The 21,302-nt window shown below is 32.3% G+C and overlaps 3 protein-coding genes across 3 annotated transcripts; 1 reads left to right on the forward strand and 2 right to left on the reverse strand.

Annotated features, from left to right (window-relative positions):
• Nucleotides 1-8,119: 8,119 nt before the first annotated feature.
• LOC123915875 (pectinesterase 1) lies at nt 8,120-9,140 on the reverse strand. The gene has a single exon (XM_045967147.1). The coding sequence runs from the start codon at nt 9,075-9,077 to the stop codon at nt 8,379-8,381; it is 699 nt and encodes a 232-aa protein (XP_045823103.1). The 5' UTR covers nt 9,078-9,140; the 3' UTR covers nt 8,120-8,378.
• A 2,182-nt stretch (nt 9,141-11,322) lies between these two features.
• Nucleotides 11,323-15,821, forward strand: LOC123918446 (mitochondrial succinate-fumarate transporter 1). Its single transcript, XM_045970505.1, has 3 exons — nt 11,323-11,527; nt 12,426-12,875; nt 14,832-15,821. Exons 2-3 carry the CDS (start codon nt 12,459-12,461, stop codon nt 15,360-15,362), a joined length of 948 nt encoding a protein of 315 aa, XP_045826461.1. The 5' UTR covers nt 11,323-11,527; nt 12,426-12,458; the 3' UTR covers nt 15,363-15,821.
• Nucleotides 15,822-17,461: 1,640 nt separating this feature from the next.
• Nucleotides 17,462-19,901, reverse strand: LOC123917132 (40S ribosomal protein S9-2). Its single transcript, XM_045968768.1, has 3 exons — nt 19,742-19,901; nt 19,268-19,649; nt 17,462-17,861 (listed from the first exon to the last, which is right to left on the reverse strand). The coding sequence occupies exons 1-3, from the start codon at nt 19,767-19,769 to the stop codon at nt 17,678-17,680; spliced, it is 594 nt and encodes a 197-aa protein (XP_045824724.1). The 5' UTR covers nt 19,770-19,901; the 3' UTR covers nt 17,462-17,677.
• Between the last annotated feature and the right edge of the window lie 1,401 nt (nt 19,902-21,302).

Here is a 21,302-nt window from a genome sequence, read left to right on the forward strand (position 1 = left end):
TTAAGATAAATTTTAGGATGAGTGATCTATTGAGAAGTTTTTAGAAAGTGTGAAAAAGAACATTGGAAAGATACATATTTGTTTGTAGAGATATATAGTAAACAATTTTTAAAATAGTTTAGAATGTTACACTAATTAATAAAGTATGAAAATCAAGGATTGATACTTCAATATATACACTCTTGAAGCTCATCTTTTTTGGCCATGACTTTTCTCCATTGTAGTTTGTACTTTAAATAAAAGAAAGAGAAGACATGTTCTATTTTACTAAAAATAGAAGTCCATTTTTGGTTTTTAAATTTTTTTTCAAGTCCATATTAGAAGCAACCAATTCTAATATGTAGAGATATTTTTATAGACATTACATAAAAATGAATCCAATATATGTAGAGATATAATTTTTTATTATATATAATTGGTGATGACATAGAGATGGGAGCACAAGAATCCGGGGAACGTGATCAATAGTATAAGTTGACTAGTCAATGCAAATTCTTCCCATCAAATTTAAGTTGATCAAACAAGGACATGATGAATAACAAACAATCCTAATTGTATTGTGAAAGTTACAATAAAAATTATATATTATTATATTGATAAATAGGACATATAGTTTGCATGTTTATGTAAGAAAGGTTGTAAATGATAACAATTTATTTTTACATATGGTTCATTTCATATACTTCTTTTTTTTCAATTGCAAATAGATAAATATATATAACATATAATGGAAATAACTCCATCCACATCACAACATCTCTAATCCTCCATGAAAATGAAAAATATTTTTAATGATGCATTGAGATGAGATTGCTCAGCGTGCATCTCGGCGCACATGACATTGGATCCAATTAACAGCAAGGACGGTGCTATTGGTCACGTGCATCTTTCATTATAAAAATGAATGAATCAACCCTGAGACTGAGACTGAGACTGAGACTGAGTGTCTTATAATACGATTTGTGCATATGCCTTCTGTGCCATTCTTATTGTTTTGTAATTATTCTGTTTTATCATACACCATTATTTAACTATATTAATCTTCTCGAACTTGCTCATACATCAATCATCGTCTACAGTCGGTGGTCAAAAGGATCCATTTCTTGTGAGATCAATAAATATCATACTAGATGAATTATCATAACAAGATATATTTATAATTACGAGATATTTCATTTGATTTTGTTACTTTTCCCAATCTTTTTATATAGTTTAGTGACTAAAAATTTCACTCTTAAGATGGATAAGTGAGAAGATTGGGGTTCGACTTCCCATATATCTCTGCCAACTGAATTTTCTGAAAAGAGTTTAAATGATTATGTATAATATTATTATGTTTTCTGAGTTTATAAATGCCTAGTCAACAAGGATGCTCAGCTAATTCACTTGGGTTGGTCTGTTGTAACTTGTATTGGCTCAGGACTTGAGAGTGTGCTCCTCCTCAAGATCTCATGTTTGATTATCTCTGGTGTCAATTTTGGTGGATTAATTTAACTTCCTAAAAAAAAAAAGGGGGTTGTTGAGCTAGGGTTTAGTCTAGTATCTTAGAAGAACGTCTCCTCTAAGGTATCAAAGACCTCATGTATATATATATATATATATATGCCATATAGGCGCATGAGGTCCAAACCCTAGAGGGGGCGCACGTGCCTCCATAATAGGCGGGGGAGGTTAAGATTCTTTGATTCCCTCGCCCACGTGGCTATTGGTAGCCGAGTAGTATAAGAGCTAGCCTTTATCCATTATGGGCTGAGCCGGCCATTTGGGCTGCCCGACCCCGAGTTGGGGTGGGCCCATTTGATCTTAGGAAACTTCCTAGTACAAAGGGGTGTAGTGCTTATATGTACGGCGATGCAATCTAGTCCCCCGACGAGACATGCCTTTCGTATGCCCCGCCGCTAATGTCACAGCCTCGTTTTATGCGCTTTTAAGTAACCATCTTTTCGTATTAGTTGCATTTAAGGACTCGAGGAAAAGACCATGATTATCTTTTATGCGTTTTTTTGTCTTCCAAGGGATATAAATCTGTTAGCCTATAAATACACGGCCTTTGCAGTTTTTCCTTTTCACCTCATTCTTCTCTCAAGGTTATCATTCTCTTTTGTTTTCAAAGAGTGACTTATGGCCAATCTTGTTCATGTTCTAAGGGTTTCCCAAAGGTCTCGGGCCTTGTCGAGACGTTAAAGGAGTTGTTGAATTAGGACCTTTCTGAGGCCATATAGGATATCTTGACGCAACTGCATTATTATTCGACATCCTGGATGATCTGCAGTCGCTGTATGCACACTTATCCGCGGCCGAGAAGAATTTGTTAAGATTAGTTGATTAAAAATCCCAACACATAATTGTAAAAAAAAAAAAAAAAAAAAAAAAAATCTCAACACATGGATAGTTTTTATTTTTGTTAATTTACATATTTTACTGTACGTGTGATTTAGAAATACGCATCCTATGTCCTACGATGATTAACTTTAATAAGTGCTTAGCAGATCCATTCCAAAAAAAAAAGTGCTTAGCAGATCAAATTGTCATGAGTTGTTCAGTCAAACGACAAAAAATATAGCTCTGTTTTTTAGTATTTATTTTTATCAAGAACAAGAAATGCCTCTGTATTATCGTAACTCATGATGTCAACTGTTCATAATTCTACAATAATATCTAGACAAAAGAAATCTATCTCTGATACCAAAATAAAATATTAATAATATAACGGGGATTCCAAACAAATTTAAAAAAATAACGGGGATTCAATGATTAAAATATGGTATTATATATAGATAGACAGCGGTTTAAGTATTCTAAACACCAGATAGCATATGCGGTTTGTCTCCATGACCATAATTTTATTGACAGAAATATTGTAATAATGGGTAGGTATGATTTTAAATTGCGGTTGCGGATGCGGTAATGATTGCGGTTGTTACGATTGTAGTCATTGCGGTTGCTGCAACGCATAATGCGGTTATTGTAGCGTGAAATTATTTTGAAACTTCACAAACCATATAAAATGACACCACTATTTACCCACTAGTACAAAGTCTTAGTTTATTCTATAAACACTCATTCGAATGCGCTTAAAATACACCGTTGAGAGATTGTTAAAAATAAGATATTTTATTAAATTTGATTTGAGGTTCATAAATTTTATTTTTTTAGTGAGAAAATTTGAACAACATGGTTGAAATCGTCTGACGCGGCTTCTGATACGGATGTACACGTGAATTAAAATCACACCGAATTGTGGTGTGATGCGGTTGTGGATGCGGACCACATCAGCAAGAATTTGATGGCAAAGTCCCCCGACCTATTGATACACTTCTTGGTGGACCTCTCCCCGGCCAAAGACTCGTCAAAGATATTGAAGACAACAACTTGAAGCCTCTTCATAAAAGTTGTCAATTGAATGATACTATCTACATAAGATGGAAACAACCACAAGAGAATTGGATCAAGCTCAATAGTGATGGTGCTTGTAAGGATATGGAAAAAATTGCTGGTTGTGGTGGTTTCTTTCGTGATTCCGATGACAGATAGATTAAAGGTTATATTAAGAAGATTGGAGCTTGTGATGTCTTACATGCAAAGATGTGGGGGCTATATTTGGACTTAGACATGACCTGGAGGGAGCATTTTTCTCATCTTATAGTGGAAAGTGACTCAAAGATTTTGATCGACATGATTTCTAATAATTACAAATTTAATGGGAGTGTCCCTATTCTAGTTCACCGTATCCGAAAGTGTCTAAAGTTGAGGTGGCAAGTACAAATCAACCATACTTTGCGAGAAGAAAATATAAGTGCTGATTAGCTTGCAAACTTTAGCATTTCTATGGATCATTTGAATGTTTTTGTTTTGGAAAATCCTCATAGAGAAAAGCTCCATTTTGATGATGTTTCCGGAGCTTTCATGCCCATAAATATTCGATTAGCTTAGTTTTTTTTTTTTGCCTTTTGCCCTCTTATGTATAAAAAAAAAGGTTTTAGGCAAAATGGATTCTGTTTTAACTTTTGAAAACAAAACTAAAAACTTACATGATGTATCGATACATCTTTGATTTTAGAATTTTAGATGTGTGTTGAACTATAGGTTAAATATACATGTTTCAATACGTGCAAGTTAAAAAACACTTAAAAGTTATAACATTTTTAAAAATACATGTAGAGTCATGAAATGAAATTTATTTTTCTAGTTATCATGAATACAAATGAAGTTTTCATATCTCACTTGGCAAATATGTAGAACACAACGAGTTAATGAATTTCACTAAAGGACCAATCGTTCAAGAGAATTCGAGTTCGATTCATGAATTGAACAATTTCTTGATTAAGTTTTACTTATCTCACGATCAAACTCCAAACTACTAGGACTCTTTCTCCTAAGAAAGAAAGAATTAACACCACCAAAAATCTACTATATAAGAAAAGAAGATACTAATGAAATTCTCAATTTGCCCCTTATTCATTTTTTGACACATAATCAATTCAGGGTTAATTTTTGTCTTTATCAAAAAAAGTTTGTAGAAAAATACTAAAAAAAAATTTCAGTAGGATTCGAACTTTTAACCTTTTAGTTACACTTCTTATTACATTTACCACTAAGCCATATGAATTAATTTGTTATATTTTTGGAACCAACATATAATCAATATGAATTAAATGGCCAATTATAACCACAAAACTTCACTTTATTTGTTACTTCTTTCACGCTTTTTTTCTTTTTATCTAAAAATTCAATTTTTTGTATGTAACCCAAATTTAAATACCTCACTTTATACAAATTCAATTTTTTAGTAAATAAAAATCAATTATTAACTGGGCATCGATATATCCTATACATATTTATTAAATGGGCATCGACCATCTTGCCACATTTTTGTTAATATAGGTAGATTACACTTTTTTTTTCTTTTTACCTACAAATCCAATTTTTTGTATGTAACCCAAATTAAATTACATCACTTTATTTTTATTTATTTTTTAATCTAAATTACCTCTTCTCCCACATTTTTTTTCTTCTTTTTATCTACAAATCCATTTTTTTAATTACGTAAAAAAATAAAATATTAATGCTATATTTGTCTACACATATTTTTTTTAATCTTACTTAAAACAAAAATAGTTGTCCTTTTATTTTATGTTTCCGTTTTTTTTATTTTTTGAAAAGTTTTATATGGAAAGTTTTCATCAATAAGCCAGCAATACTAATTACTTAAAAAGAATAAAATATTAATGTTATATTTGTCCGTTTATTTTATATTTGTCTACACATATATTTTTGATTTTTTTTTTAATATCAACTTCATTTATGGACTTCAAGCCAATATTCAATTAAGTTAATTTTTAATTCAACTAAATATATTTAAGAACAAAACTTATAAACAGTTCCATAGAAACTATTTTTTTTTGTACAACCATAGAAATGGTTTTTACCGTGACCAATTGAAACATGACACATGGATTAATTTATTCCATATCACTAATTTCAATTTTAATAAAATTCACGCTGTCAATTCGAATTTCGTCGAGCAAGTGGAAGAGAAGAGTAAAGCGATGGAGATCACCACTACTCTTTCCTTCAATTCATCTGTTCCTTTTTCAGCTTCCCAACTTATGGCTTAACAATGGGAGGACTCAAACGATTTTTTAACTTTGTTGGCCTTTCATCAAAGCCTCTCCATGGTTGGGGGTTATTGGCATGTTTATACTGTTGTTATTGTTGATTTCACTTTCAATGATACAATCAATGTTGATAACAACTGTGAAAATTAAAAACCCAGTTTCACTTTTAGATTTTTAGATAATTGTGAACTGACGGAGTTTAATAAATTAGTAATGACGAATAAATTAATTCAGGTGTCGCATTTTAATTGGTGAACAATATCAATAGTACCTATGGAACTGTTTCTAAGTTTTGTCCTATATTTAATTAATTTAATATGAGAATATGGTGGGAGAAAAATGGAACCATTTCTAAGTTTTGTCATATATTTAATTAATTTAATATCAGAATATGGTGGGAGAAAATTTGAAAAACTTCCAAAAAAATATTGAGACTAAAACAATAAGAATTCTTAGTCATCTCAAGGGGATTGGTCTCTGCAGGGTTGTGCGGATGATACTTTTAGTTTAAAAAAAAAATTAAATACAAAGTTAAAAAATAAATGACATTTTTTTAGAAGTTTTTTTTGGAAGATATTTTGTTGTTGATATAAGGCCAAATTAATTTTTTGAGAAATAAATTACCTTTTATTTTACCGGAACAAAAAATTCACTTGTCATCAATAGATTGGTCATTCTTTTGAAATAGATTGACCAATACATTATGCATAATTTATATTTAGTCTCACGGAACTTGTGTTTTACTAATATAAGTGAAAAACTTCCGAAAAAATGTTGAGACTAAAACAATAAGAATTCTTAGTCATCTCGAGGGGATTGGTCTCTGCAGAGTTGTGCGGATGATACTTTTTAGTTTAAAAAAAAAAAGAATTAAATACAAAGTTAAAAAATAAATGACATTTTTTTAGAAGTTTTGTTTTGGAAGAATTTTTGTTGTTGATATAAGGACAAATTAATTTTTTGAGAAATAAATTACCTTTTATTTTACCGGAACAAAAAATTCACTTGTCATCAATACATTGGTCATTCTTTTGAAATAGATTGACCAATACATTATGCAGAATTTATATTTAGTCTCACGGAACTTGTGTTTTACTAATATATTATGTTGTCTATTTTTTTAAATAATTTACAGGTTATATTCATATTAATATGGGAACATAATTTTTTGGTTATATCTACGGGCCTTATATTTTTACTCATATGTTAATAAAATTGTATATATTTTTATTAATTTTACGAGTTATACTCATATATTAATACGAGGACATCATCTTTTGTGTGAATTCTGAGAGACCTATATTTTTCTTCTTATTAATAAGGTTTCCCGTTCTTTAATAATTTATGTAGCACGTATATTTATACTCATATATTAATACCAGAACCTTTTTTGTTTTTAATTTCTACAAGATTTATATTTTTAATAATAATTTAATAAAAAAATTAATTTTTTATAATTTTACGGGTTATAATAGATCATATATTAATACAGGGACCTAATTATTTTGTTGATTTTTACAAGACCTATGTTTTTTATTAATATATTAATAAGGTTGTCAATTCTTTCATAATTTCTACATGACATATATTTATACTCATATAGTAACACAATGATATAATCTTTTGTTTGATTTTTGCAGGGCTATATGCTTTTACTCTTATTAATAAAGTTTCCAATTTTTTACTAATTTTTGTGAGATCTATATTTATACTCATATGTTAATACAATGACCTAATGTTTTGTGTAATGTTTGTGGGACCTATGTTTTTTACTCATATTAATAAGCTTGCATGTTCTTTTATAATATATGTTGAACCTATATTTATACTCATATATTAACATGGAAACTTATTTTTTATGTTGTCTATTATTTTTTTACAATTTTACGGGTTATACTCATATTTAATATTTAATACGGTGACCTAATTATTTTGATGATTTTTGTGAGACCTATATTTTCACTAACATATTAATAAGGTTGCCTATTTTCTAATAATTTTTACGGGACTATATTTATACTCATATATTGAATACACAGACATAAGTTTTTGGTTATTTTTACAAGACGATGTTTTTACTAATATATTAATAAGGTAGCCTATTTTTTCATGATTTCTCCATTATCTATATTTATATATTTTTTTTGAACAAAATTCATATTATACTAATACGGATATCTGAGGTTTTTTTGTGATGGTTTTACCATTGTTCTTTTTCTATTTTTTTTTACCAAATATTATATCCTTTCTTATTTATTTTTTTATCTTTTGAATTACTTTCCGGTAAATTATTATTTCATGTTAGCAAGTGAGGAGCGGCAACGCCGCAACTCCCGTGCGGACGCACGGGTGTCCAGCTAGTATATATGTAAAAGTAAAACACACAAGAAGAATTCTCTATTCTCAACTAATTTTTTTCATTACACAGAAGTTCATAAATGAATCTCTAACTACTGGTTAAGGAGTCTAAATTTCTTACCATTAAATCAATTCATTATATGTAAACCAAAAATGAAATCAATATCAAACAAAGGAGGTTTGTCTTCCTTATCAATCCATTCCTCCACAAATATATCATAGTCTTCATAGAGTTACAAAAATTTACACATTCAAAATATAACATACAAATTTCAAAGCCTTCTACAATTGTTTCTTTCTTTACAATATATTATAAATAAACAACAAATAAAAATCATAATTTAAGAGGAAATAAAAAATAAATAAAAAAAACTGTAAAAATTTATATATATGCAATGTTTTTCAATGAAGTGGCACATTTACCAAATTGCGTATATTAGCAACAATAGCTAAACTGTTGCTAATATACTCATATGATTTTTGCATAATTTTCTTTACCTTTTCAACCAACGAAAACCCAACTTCTTCTAACCCATCAACACACGTTTGTTGATCCGTCAACGCGGCACTAACCCACGTCTGAATATCGTTAATTTTAACATCCGTCAACGTTACGGCGTCATCAGAAAATACTGAAACAGAATCGTTGAGTCGACTCACCGCGTCATCAATCAGTTCATTGCAATCACCGAGCGTATGTCCACTGGAGTTAGCTTTTAGTGATGAAGCGAATTTGTTAAGTTCGTTAATGGATGCGAGGATTGAGATTTTGAGTATGGTTTTTGGGTCGGTGGGGTTTTGTGTGGAGGATGATATAGCGGTGAAACATGAGTCAGGGAAGCGAGTTACGTTGCAAACGGATCGGATTAACTCGGTTGAGTTGAGTGAGTTGAGGGGGTTTTGTGACTCGGTTGAGTTGTTGTGGTGGTAGAAAAGAGTGAAAGATAGAGTGAAGGTAAGGAAGAGGATGGTGACGATGATGGAAATTGTGGCGATGAGGGGTTTGGAGATTTTGTGTCGGTGCTGTTCTTGTTGTTTTTGTGGATCTTCGAGGTTGTCTTCAACTTTGTCGTAGCCTTTGAAAATTTTGAGAGAATCCATGTTTTGCTTTGGTCTTTTTTTGAGAAGTTTCTTTCTTTGTTTTTTATTTAAACAAAATGTAGGAACTAGGAAGGAAAAAGAATATTTTTTGGTCATATAAATACATCATTTTCTTTTGTCCACGAATCCTACTTCAACTCGCAAAAAATTATTGAAAAATTGTTAAGCCGAACGTTATATTTGGTGTTCGAATTTCGGCTCCTTACTTTTATTGGTGAATTTATGATGATTTTTTGTCATTTTGTCTATGTACCAACAAAATAAAATAAAAATACATCAATTTTTTTACTTTGTTCATATAAACATCGCATTTTATAAGCAATAGTTGGAATCTGAACTTCAAATAGTCCACATATTCATCTTAAAATGTAGAATTTTAGTTACTAGACTAGTTAACAAAAAAACAAAAAGAATTTGTCTTTCATATTTAATTTACTTTTTTGAAAAAAAATCATTACTTTTTTTTACCGGAAAAATTTTGTAATACATAACTAAGGGACAATGCTATGGTGCACCAGTTTTATAAGTGGTCCACCAAAATGTTGGATCAAGCTTAATTGTGACGGGGCTTATAAAAAGGTTCAAGATGTTGCTGGGTGTGGCGGCTTACTGCGGAATTCATATGGTTGTTGGATATAGGGATATACTCAAAAGATTGGAAGTTGTGACGCCTTACATGCTGAAATGTGGGGTATGTACATATGAATGAAGTTGCCAGAAAGACAAGGAATCACTCAACTCATTGTAGAAAGTGATTCCAAGGTATTCATTGATATGGTTACAGGGAATTGCAATCTCAATGGAGTGACATCCATTTTGATCCGTCGTATTCAGGATCTCATTAGCAGGAATTGGCAAATTCAATTCAAGCACACACGACAGGAAGGAAACAGAAGCGCAAATTGGTTAGCTAATCATAGTTTTACTCATAACTCTTTTGATGCATGTAATGATGTGGGAGACTCCTCCTAGAGAGCTTCGAAGCATTTTCTTTAATGACATTTCTGAGACTTGCATATCTAGAATTGTGCGCATAGCACCGTAGTTTTTTTTTGGGCTTTGCCCTCTTCATGTACCAAAAAAAAAACTAAAATTGTTATTGTTACTGTGGAGTGTATCTACAATGTCACTATGTTGTCAAAGAAAAACAAGATGCAGGTAGACTATAAGCATAGGGTTAAGTACTGTATTTATATGTGTTTTAGTAAGCTCATGTTTGTTGTTATCGCCACTCAAATGACTATTGAAGTGTTATCAAAATTAAAGTACATGCTTGTATATATGATGGACGAGATAGGAGAAATGTAGTTGAGTCAAGCGAGTTCCTTGAAATACAGAATAGTGGAGACACATTTGGCCTTTAGAACTCTTATCTCCTAATGTGCATATTTTTTAGAGTGAATGCGTTAATTATTGAATCAAGTCTTGAACTATTTTTTGTTGGTTAGATTCATTGTTAGCTCAAGTAACCTTGTAAGTGAGATCTTCAGATAATTTTGTTACATATTGATATAATTCGGATCATTATTGAGTTAGTAGTGACTCTAGATGATAGTTTTATATAAAGTATGTGAAATTTTAATCTTTATTACTTTGCCCAAATTCGAACTCTAATCCTAACATATTACAGTGTCCCGATCAGCCGAGCTATGTTTTTTGTTTAATCTTTTTCATCTATTTCCCTCAAATTAAGCTACAAATTTACACTATATTGCATAGGATATTAGTGATAATATGAGATATTGAAAGATCGATAAACTTTTGTTATGTTGGTGAAGTGATACACTTTTATTTATTTTTTTAGAATGGAGTTAGGGATCAAATTTAACCCTAGAGTCTTAGTAATAAATTTTTGTTTTTGGGTTACAAAAAGAGGGAGTAATAAACTTTTGTTAATCTAGTGAATTGTGACTCAAAAATAATTTTGATATTTTGATTTTCTTTTCTTTCACTATCAGTTTAATTTGGTTCGGATCAATTTTGGCATCAAGTGGTTTTAGCTCTCTTCTGATCACAGTTGCGGATTGAACCGTGGTCATTGTTACCAAGTTCAACGCCAATCACCACTAAACCAACTAACAATTGGTTAATTTTGATACATCTAGTTAAAAAATGAAAGAAAAAATTACATTACAGATCCTTTATCTTATTTTTTTTTAACATTTTGGTCGTTTATTTTATTTTTATTTTTGGATATTTTAATTTCTTTTCATAAAAAAAATGAAATATTAGAGAGTAATATAATGAACTCCTGTTAATTAGGAATTGAATTACATTATCTCACCGCAGAGTTCACCGGCTACAGCAGAGACAGTGCTGGCGAAGCTTTCTCCCTCCCTCGCAGAGCTTGACGGCGAGGCAGAGACAGACCGAGTCATTCTCCTATCCCTCTCTCAAACGCGACGAGCACCGGCAAAGCTTTCTCTCTCACTGAATCACACCGGCGACCGGTAAGCTTAGTGTTTTTTGGGGGGATTGTTTTGTTGATTGTTGATTGAATGTGTTATTGCACATTGTTGAGTGATTTTCTTTTGTTTGAATGAATGAGTTCCTAATCAAGATTCCAACTTCATTTTGTTCCTATCAAAATTCAATGATTTTGTTTACTGTCGATTTGTTCTTGTTACCACTGTTTATTTTCTCGGCCCTGCATTTTTCTGCATCTATCAATTTAATGTTGCATCAAGTCTTTTGCTTCTGTTCTGCTCTCTGCATTTTTTCCTGTGTCGTTCTTGTTACCACTCTGTTGTTGCAGTTTAATGTTGCATGCGTGCTGTTGTGGTTGTGGTTAATTAAGACTCGGTTTGATAAAAATTAGCGGATAGCTGATAGGCTAGATTATAGCGGATCTATAAGCTAGCTTTTAGCTTATAGCGAATAAATAGATGATTGAATTTGTAGTGTTTGGTAAAATTAGCCATTGAACTAGTTTATAAGTATGAAATGACATAAAAAAGATATTAATTAATATTCAATTTTTTTCAAATAAGATGATAGGGGTAAATTTGAAAGAAAAAATGATAAGCTCATAAGCTACTTGAAATAACGTTTGAAAAATAAGCTATAAGCTAGTAAAATAAGCTATAAGCTCTTTTTGAAAAACGTTTACCAAACAGGTGTTTTTTTGGCCATATGAGCTTATAAGCTATAACCTCAAAATCTGACCTTACCAAACAGAGCCTTAGTTAGCTTATACTTTCCTTTTTCCCTATAGGTATATGTATATCTAAAGAGCTCAATTTTCTGCTCAAATTCAACTCATTTGATTAATGAATAAATGAGTTAATTACAAATTGTCAAGATTGAGTATTTTACTTGTTTACTAACATCGATATTTATCTATTGAAGCTTGAAGCAGAACAAATTTAACGTCCATCAATCATGAAGCAAGATGTTGCGCAAGATAACTCTAACACCAACTCATATCCCAAGAAATCAATTCCACCCTATATGAAGGCAATCTCTGGCTCACTCGGAGGGATTATGGAGGCTGCTTGTCTGCAACCCATTGATGTGATCAAGACCAGATTACAGCTTGATAGGTCAGGTAATTACAAGGGAATAGTTCATTGTGGTACCACAATTGTACGATCTGAAGGGGTTCGGGCTTTATGGAAGGGGTTAACACCTTTTGCCACACATTTGACCTTGAAGTATACTCTTCGAATGGGTTCAAACGCAGTACTTCAGTCAGCATTTAAGGATTCTGAGACTGGGAAGATTAGTAATCACGGGCGGCTTCTTTCTGGGTTTGGTGCTGGGGTTCTTGAGGCGGTTCTGATTGTCACGCCATTTGAGGTTTGAGAATTTTATTTTATTTTTATATATGCAATCAGTGATTGTTCAAGTATTTATAACGTGTTATTAATTATATTTGACTCAAACAATCAAGCAAAAGCAATTCATGAACATGAATAGAAATGCATACATTGCCATGAGACTGATTTCTTGTACAATAAATTGTAGTTGTTTAAGCTGAAATTCTGGTGTGGATTAATGGTGATGATTTTTCCTTGCAAAGCATTATGAAACCGTACCGTGGATCCTTAGCCTTGTTTTTATAGTTAGGAGTCTTCCTCTTGACCTGATAAGGCTGTAGGAAATTTCTTTCCTTTATGGAGATAAGTTCTCCTTGTCTATTAGGCTCAGTAGTAATCAAGAATATTGAGGGAAGGTAGAGTCTGAAGATATGAAAATCTGTGTTACCGATGGTTGATGGCGGACTGCCAAAAATCCGCCATTTCCGCCGTAAAACACCATGACACTGACATGCCATCCTTCACAAATTGGCCATGGCGATTGTCAAAAAATCGGCAACCGCAATTCGACATGGCACTGCCATGGCCGATATTTGACAACACTGATGATGATGAAAATGATAAGGATTATCCTAGATTAATTGGCAAAGAGTGATTACATTCACACCCATTTAATGTTTTGTTGACTAGACTTTCTTGGTTGGGATTTCTACTTTCTGGTTATGTTAAATATATAAATTAACCATATTTTTTTTATATCAGCTCTGATATTTTTTGTGGTAATGCAACGATTCTGAATTGCGTTCTGTTAGAAACTGGTATCTGTTTTGATAATTTAAAAGAAAGAAACTGAATTTATTGAAGAATTCTCTTAGATTAATATTACAGAATTCACACACCAATACTTCAGAGAGAGTTTAGAGAGACAGGGATAGTAAGATTACAAGGTTTCCCTTCCAAGGATTTGAAAGCTTGGTCTCTCCCTCCCAGAAAAGACTCTAGAGTATGCTGTAGAGGGTGGTGATGGCTATGTAATTATGGTATTAAAGGCTGGTTTTTTCAGGGTTGATAGGTTATTAGAGAAGATTTTTAGAAATTATGGTAGTATTGCCAAGCCCATATGTCAATTGTTAAAATAGAATAGTTTCAAATGGGGAGAAGAGGCTATATAAGCATTTCATGTTTTGAATGAAGCGATGGAAGATTTCCTTGGTTTTGCAATATTTCAAGGTACCATTTGTGATAGAGACCGATGCTTTTAGTACATGTTTTGTGGCTGTTTTGATGCAGCAGAGGAGGCCGCTAGCTTTTATTAGCCACACTTTCTCTGATAAATCAAAGCTGATATATGTATATGAACTGGAAATTATGATAATTGTTGTGCGGAAATAGTAATATTTTTGGAATCATTTCGTAGTCCTGACTAATTAAAGGAGTCTAAAGTGCTATCTAGATGTTGGGATGTGATTTTGAAATTGAATATGGAAGGGGAAACAAAAATTGAGCAGCTTATGCTTTGTCTAGAGTGGTAGCTGGAAAATACAATTGCTGATGGGTCACTTGGCGAAATCCTACGGACTCTCTCAATCCTGGTTTCTATTTTTCTTAGCCATGTTTTTCGTTCATTGGAAGAGTGGTGATGTCATCTCAATCCTTAAAACTTCCTTCAATGGAATAGTTCTCATTCTTTTTTTTTTTTGGTGAATTAATAGTTCTCATTCTCATTCTTTACAAAAAAAAAAAAAAATATTGACAGGTCTTGTAAACCTGCTTATTGTTTTATGTGGAATTCCAAGTTTGTATTATAATAACTACGATTACGTTTGTAAAATTATTAAACCTGCTTATTGACAGGTCTTAAAACTATGATTACATGTGTAAAATCCGTTAGATTGTGTCGCTGGTCAGCATATAACACCATAACACCCATATGCATAGTTAATCCTTGGTATGTGGAATTCCAAGTTTCTATTATATAATGTGCATTTTTTTGCAGGTGGTGAAGATAAGATTGCAGCAGCAGAGAGGACTAAGCCACGAGCTTTTGAAATATAGAGGTCCTGTGCATTGTGCAGGAATGATCATAAAGGAAGAAGGCTTTCGTGGGCTTTGGGCGGGTGTAACTCCTACTATAATGCGTAATGGGACAAATCAATCTGCCATGTTTACTGCCAAAAATGCTTTTGATGTGCTTTTGTGGAAGAAAAACGAAGGAGATGGTAAAGTTCTTCTACCATGGCAGTCGATGATTTCAGGATTCCTTGCGGGTACAGCAGGTCCTATTTGCACCGGTCCTTTTGATGTTGTGAAAACAAGGTTGATGGCTCAAGGAAAAGAGGGAGGTGAAGTGAAGTACAGGGGTATGATCCATGCCATAAGAACAATATATGTAGAAGAAGGACTTCTTGCCTTGTGGAAAGGTCTGTTACCAAGGCTCATGAGGATCCCACCTGGACAGGCCATTATGTGGGGTGTGGCTGATCAAGTAATTGGTTTGTATGAGAGGAGATATCTTCAAAATTCATGATTGTATTTGGAGGATTCTTTTTTTAGATTAATTGTGCTTTCTCCATGATAGACCTATTCATTGCAAGCCTAGAAAAATCATCATTTTAGGCTTGAATTTTATTGGTCGATATACTCTGAACACTAAACCCCTTGCAAAAGCTTCATGTCTTGGGGAATTTCTAGCATTTAGCTTAGAGAGTTCCAAAATAATACTTGCTGAGCTATACATGCAAGCCCTTTCACACAGGCTTTTTTGGTTATATGTTGAGAGCTAAAATAATGAGATGCTTTTGTTTGAAGCAATAGAATGTTACATGCTATTTCATGGAAAACAAAATAACAGTTACTTAATTAAAATATTTAGTTTCCTCTAGTTGTGGTTGGCACAAATGTTCACAACCACTGTGATTTGGATTTTGCAACTGATAAGTTACATTTAAATTTTATTATCTTTAATGAGATGGGTGGTTCTCTCTTACCTTATTTGATTTTTGATCTTCTTGTGGGGATTGACAGAAAACGTGTTAACCTTGTTTTCTGTAGCTAACTGTTTGTCAAAGAGTTCATCTAAAAGCTATCGAATCTTGGTTGTAGATTACACATGTTTGGATGATTAAGAGTGAAGATATTTGGCAACGATAAGGGCTACTTGGATTGGTTGATTTTTCAGCTTATGTTTTTTATATGCAAATAAACAAGAAGTTTTATGTATTTTTATGAAAAGAAAAAAAATAGTTTATGAAGATACAATTTTTATTAGTGAGAACTTGTGAATTAAATAGTTATTTTGCATAAGTTCAAAACAAGGTCATTCAAATAGGTAGTAGCATATACAAAAGCACCCCGATTGATATTGTTAGCTAACATAACACTTTGGAGCAAGAGAAATACTTGTATGGTCTTAGTCACCATTTGATCACACACACATAACAAAATATACATATTATTTAATTATTTTTTCTTTGTACTTTTTTCTCAAATACGTGAGTGAGACCAAATTGGGGCCAAATATTAATAGTGCATGCAAGTATTTCTCTTGAAGCAATTGAAGTGAGTGTTTGATTTCACTTTTAAATGAGGTAAAAGATTTTAACATGTTTGCATAAAATTTGAAAAAAAAAATAGGATTTCCGATTGTATGTTTCAAAATTCCAACACATTTTGGAATGTATCTTCCAAAATGCGTCAAAATAGACGTGATACTATATTCCGAAATAATATTATGTATGAGAAGCTATCTTCCGAAATGCAAAAGAAACTAGAATTGAAAGGAGTTCCACATTGGGCTGTTTCGAAAGATATATAGGATCCCTTGAAAATCGGTTTCAGAACGTATCTTTCAAACTGTCTTGAGGGGTATTTTTTTTTCTTTTCTTGAGGGGTATTTTTGAAACTTTGGGGGTTGGGAGCAATTAAGGAAGCCTGAAGAGTAATTTTTTTGAGGATGTCTTACTGATTCACTTTATACAAAAATACCAATAATAGAAGAAAAAGGACACCATTGTTTTCTCAAAAACATTGTTTTAGAGAAGACATCCTCAAAAAAACCATCTGGACACCATTGTTTTAAAGGAACCCCTCTTTTGTTTTTCGGAAAACTAGTTTGCCGAACAAATTTTTTCTTTGTTTTTTGGTGTCCAGATTCTTGAAGGGGAAAAAACACCATTATTTTAGAGAATAACCAGAAAATTAGCAGTGGAGGGCTCACGAGGTGCGACCAGCAGTGGTGTGCAGTGCTCGCCAGATGGAAGCTGATAGCGGTGACACGGTGATGATTGGATTTTCGCGGATTGCAGAGACAAGACTGAAGGTGTGGCCGCTTCCATTCATGCGATGGCAACATAGAGAAACAAAGACAGCAACAAGCTCATCCCCTGCGTTGTCTATTCTGAAACCCTTCCTTCTTTCATTCTAAAATTTCTTCTTTTTCACTCTGAAATTGTTGCTGCTTTTTCTTTTTTTTTTCTTGGAATATTGGATTCTTTAAGACGGGAAAATGGTTTGGAACACATCTTTAACAACATCAACCAATAGAATCAACAGTCATTCAACCTAAGCGAGGGGTACAAACATGTGATGTTGAAGTGATTAAACTAAAATCATCATTGACAATCAGAATTACTTGAGCAAAAAGTTCATCATAATAATTTAGTTCCAAAAAACAACATATCTCAGCCAAAGTACATTCTCAAATCAGAATCAAGGATGAAAAAACAAAAACAAAAAAGTATAGCAGTCAATAACGATAAACTAGGGACAAAATCATAGATGCTAACACAAGTTCTAACATCATTAGAGAATGCACGGAGAATGCGCAACTATGACAACAACAGTTTAATCCTCATCCTCCTCATCACCTGCACCACCGGAAGCCTTCTTGGCAGCAGCGTTGAGGTTCTTTCGCTTCACTCTTCCAGGACGTCCACCACCAAATGGACTTGTAAGTGAAAAGTCAATATGCTTCTGAGAGTCAACCCTCACCAAGAAAGAGGGGATGTTCACAACTTGCCTTCCGACCCTGTCAAATCCAAAAAACCAGAAAAGTTGAACTCTCAAGCAGTAGTAATCATACAAATGGAACTCCGACTTGAAAACCTCATAGAACTCAAAACCCAAAAAACAAAACAGAGTTAAACTAGTAAAATCTGTCTAGGTTTTTGTAGTTTTAAACATATGAAGTTAAGAAACGGCAATTTAAAACAGCTAACAAAACAAGCTAACTAGACAAGTTTTTCAATTGAGAATTTATTCAAAAAAACTAAACAGCTTTTGTATATACTAACAACAATGAAAGAGGAGACAACCATACTCAATGAAATCATCTTAAACAGATACTACTATCACTTGTGCTGATAATTCGGCTATTTACTTGAATGTTATGGTCTTGTTAACAGAAACCACTAACAATGATTCAACACAGGTCATGTCCAAAAAACAGATGTCTAGTGCAACAAGAAAACAATAAACAACACTAGGTTGAGACCAAATTATTACATACTTTCAGTCGATCATTATCTTGGCATTTGGAAAAACATTTTATACAAAGTAGCATTTCACATTACATTTTATATCTGATGTTAATATATTAAAGAAATTGTCAAATTAATTCACACTACATGTTTATAGTGAATACTAATTGAAACTAAGTTCATAATACACCCTTTTTGCCTTTCCAAAAAAAAGTTCATAATACACCCATTAAAACATTTCAAGCAATTCAACTTCCAATCTGTGATTCCATACAGATATTCAATCACTCCAATTTTCTCAGAATATCAACGGTGGGGTGTCACATTTGGTGTCCATGTCTATGTCAATGCTTCATACTTTTCAAATCAGATTTCAGTCAAAATTTAGCAAGCAAATGTTACTCAACAACAAAAATATTTTTCACTATTATTGAGCTATCAAAATCGTATATTCCCACCGGTCTCAAATATAAACAAAAATTCAATTAAGTATAAACCATTTAACATCATTCCTAAAATACCCTTCAATTGATTTAAAATTTAGAACTTCACAAACCTTCTCATGAGACAAATTTTGATTCATCACATAAATTACACTTTTATCAACTCAAATTTCAGTCAAAATTTAGAGAGCAAATGTTATGCTATTCATTAACAACTAAAGTAATTTTCAATCTTGCACTCCAAGTCCCATATATTAACAAAATAATTCAATCTTAATGTCTAAAACATAAGCAAATCTTAACTAATTTTAAGCCATTTAATCATCATTATATCATTCCTAAAATACCCTTCAATTGAATTACATTTTAAAACTCCACAAACCTATTATTCACTCATAAAAAAAGGCTATTAAGAGAATTTCATCACAAAAATCACTCTTTTTTATCAGCACCACTTAACAAATCACTCTAAAACAATAAACAAAAAAGTAAATAAATAAAAAGGATTATACCTAATATGCTTCTGTCTGATGAGAACCCTAGCATGATGAATAGACTTAGCCATACCAGATTTAAAAACAAGAGTTTGAAGACGACGTTCTAGAAAATTCTCAACAGTAAGAGCAAGAACATAATCAAGCTTATTCTGAGTTTCATCAAGTAATCCATAACGAAACATTCTTCGAAGCAATGCTTCACCTTCAAAAATCCTTCTTGGATTTTTCTCATCAAGAGTAAGAAGATTTCTAGCATTGTTACGAATTCGACTGAGGGCATACTGTACTCTCCATAATTCACGCTTACACCTGAGTCCGTACTCTCCGACGAGTTTCAGTTCAGCATCTAATCGTTCCTTTTCGTAGGGACGACGAGGTTTCTTAAATGTTTTACCATCTGAAACGTAAAGCAAATTAGGGTTAGGGTTAGGGATTGAATTAAAATGAGAAAAATGGGATCGATGTGTAGATCGGAAGAGGGATACTTACAGTTGCGGTAAAACGAGACGTGAACCATGGTGTTGGTGGTGTGCGGCGGAGCAGTGGTGGCTCTTCTTCGTTGTTCTCTCTAGCACTATGAGTGGAACTTGGTTTTGTTCTGTTTTGGGGTTTTTAAGGGCTTAAACTCTATTTTTCATTTGCAACCCAATAAGGTTTAAAGCCCAAGCCCAATATTCTTGATATCAAATGAAGTTTGGAAAGAGTCTCTCCCCAACATAGGAACACCGACACTCCTCAGATTAGGCGTGTCTGTGTCGGACACGTGTCGGTGTCCGTGTCCAACACCGACACTTATGATTATACTAAATTATGTCATTTTCTTAAATTTTTATCGGTGTCGACATGTCAGTGTCCGTGTCGTGTCTGGTGTCTGTGTCTGTGTCCGTGCTTCATAGCCCAACACTCTTTTATCCCATGAAATTACTTTTTTGTCCCTGCGAAAAAAGTTCGAAAACTTTGCAAAATACATTTCGAATTTTTTTTCCACATGAACAAAAATGTAATTTCAGATAATAAAAAAGCGTTGGGGGAGGGAGAGAAGAGAACTTTTCAATGAAGTTTGTATCTTCTCTATTTAAAAATAAAAATTATTTATGGTCTATGATAAGTATTGAATAGAATAGTAGAGGATATATTCCCAAAAAAAAAGTAGAGGATAAACTTTATTAAATATTTTGTTGTCTTGTACAATGTTTGGTAAAAAAAATATTATTTTGCTATTTAGATAACTTGTGACAAAAAGTTGTAGTGTGGTTTTGTAGGGAGAAAGAATTCCGGTCTTTGTTCATTTCTTTTGCCCCTCAATATATCCAATCTCAATAAATTTGTATTGTTCAATCTCTTGTTTTGTAACTGATCAAATATATTTTAAGTGTTATTTTCTATAGAAATAACTATATAGTGATATTTAAAACCGTAGTTTAGTGTCGAGCTTCATAACGCTTGCTTGTAACCTAAGTTTGGGACCTTAAAGTGTTGGAAAAGTATAATGTGTGCCAAAAAAAACACGTAGTTTAGTTGATATTTGCTCCATATTTTTTTTTTACACAATATTTGCTCCATATTTAAAGTGTGTCAGTCTATACATAATGTTATTTGACAAAAAAAAATTATATTTGTGTTTCATAAAAAATTGTAGTAGTTTATATAATAAAAAAAGTTATCATATATCATAAGTACTAGTTAGAATGTCATAAGTACGAATTTTTACCATCGTTTTAATAGTTAGAATGTCATATATAGGAAGTTTTACCATCATTTAACAATGATTATAATCTTTGTAAAAATGTAGATCTTCCCTTAAAATAAAAATTGAGTAAGAAATAATAGATATGTTAAAAGTAGCTATTTGTAAGAGTTCAATGGGTTGTTAATTATGCAATTTAGAATGGACCCTTTCTATTTTTTTCATCTCAATTTTTACAACAACTTTTAATCAACTACTCTCGTTTTTTCAATGGTCTTAAAAGAATTTACATTATTCTCTCGATTTTTCATTTATACAATTGAGAGTGTCCATGTTTCCTCTATCTTTTGCGGTAAACGTCAC

The sequence above is a fragment of the Trifolium pratense genome, linkage group LG3 (assembly GCF_020283565.1).
Source record: "Trifolium pratense cultivar HEN17-A07 linkage group LG3, ARS_RC_1.1, whole genome shotgun sequence".
Lineage (NCBI taxonomy): Eukaryota > Viridiplantae > Streptophyta > Magnoliopsida > Fabales > Fabaceae > Trifolium > Trifolium pratense.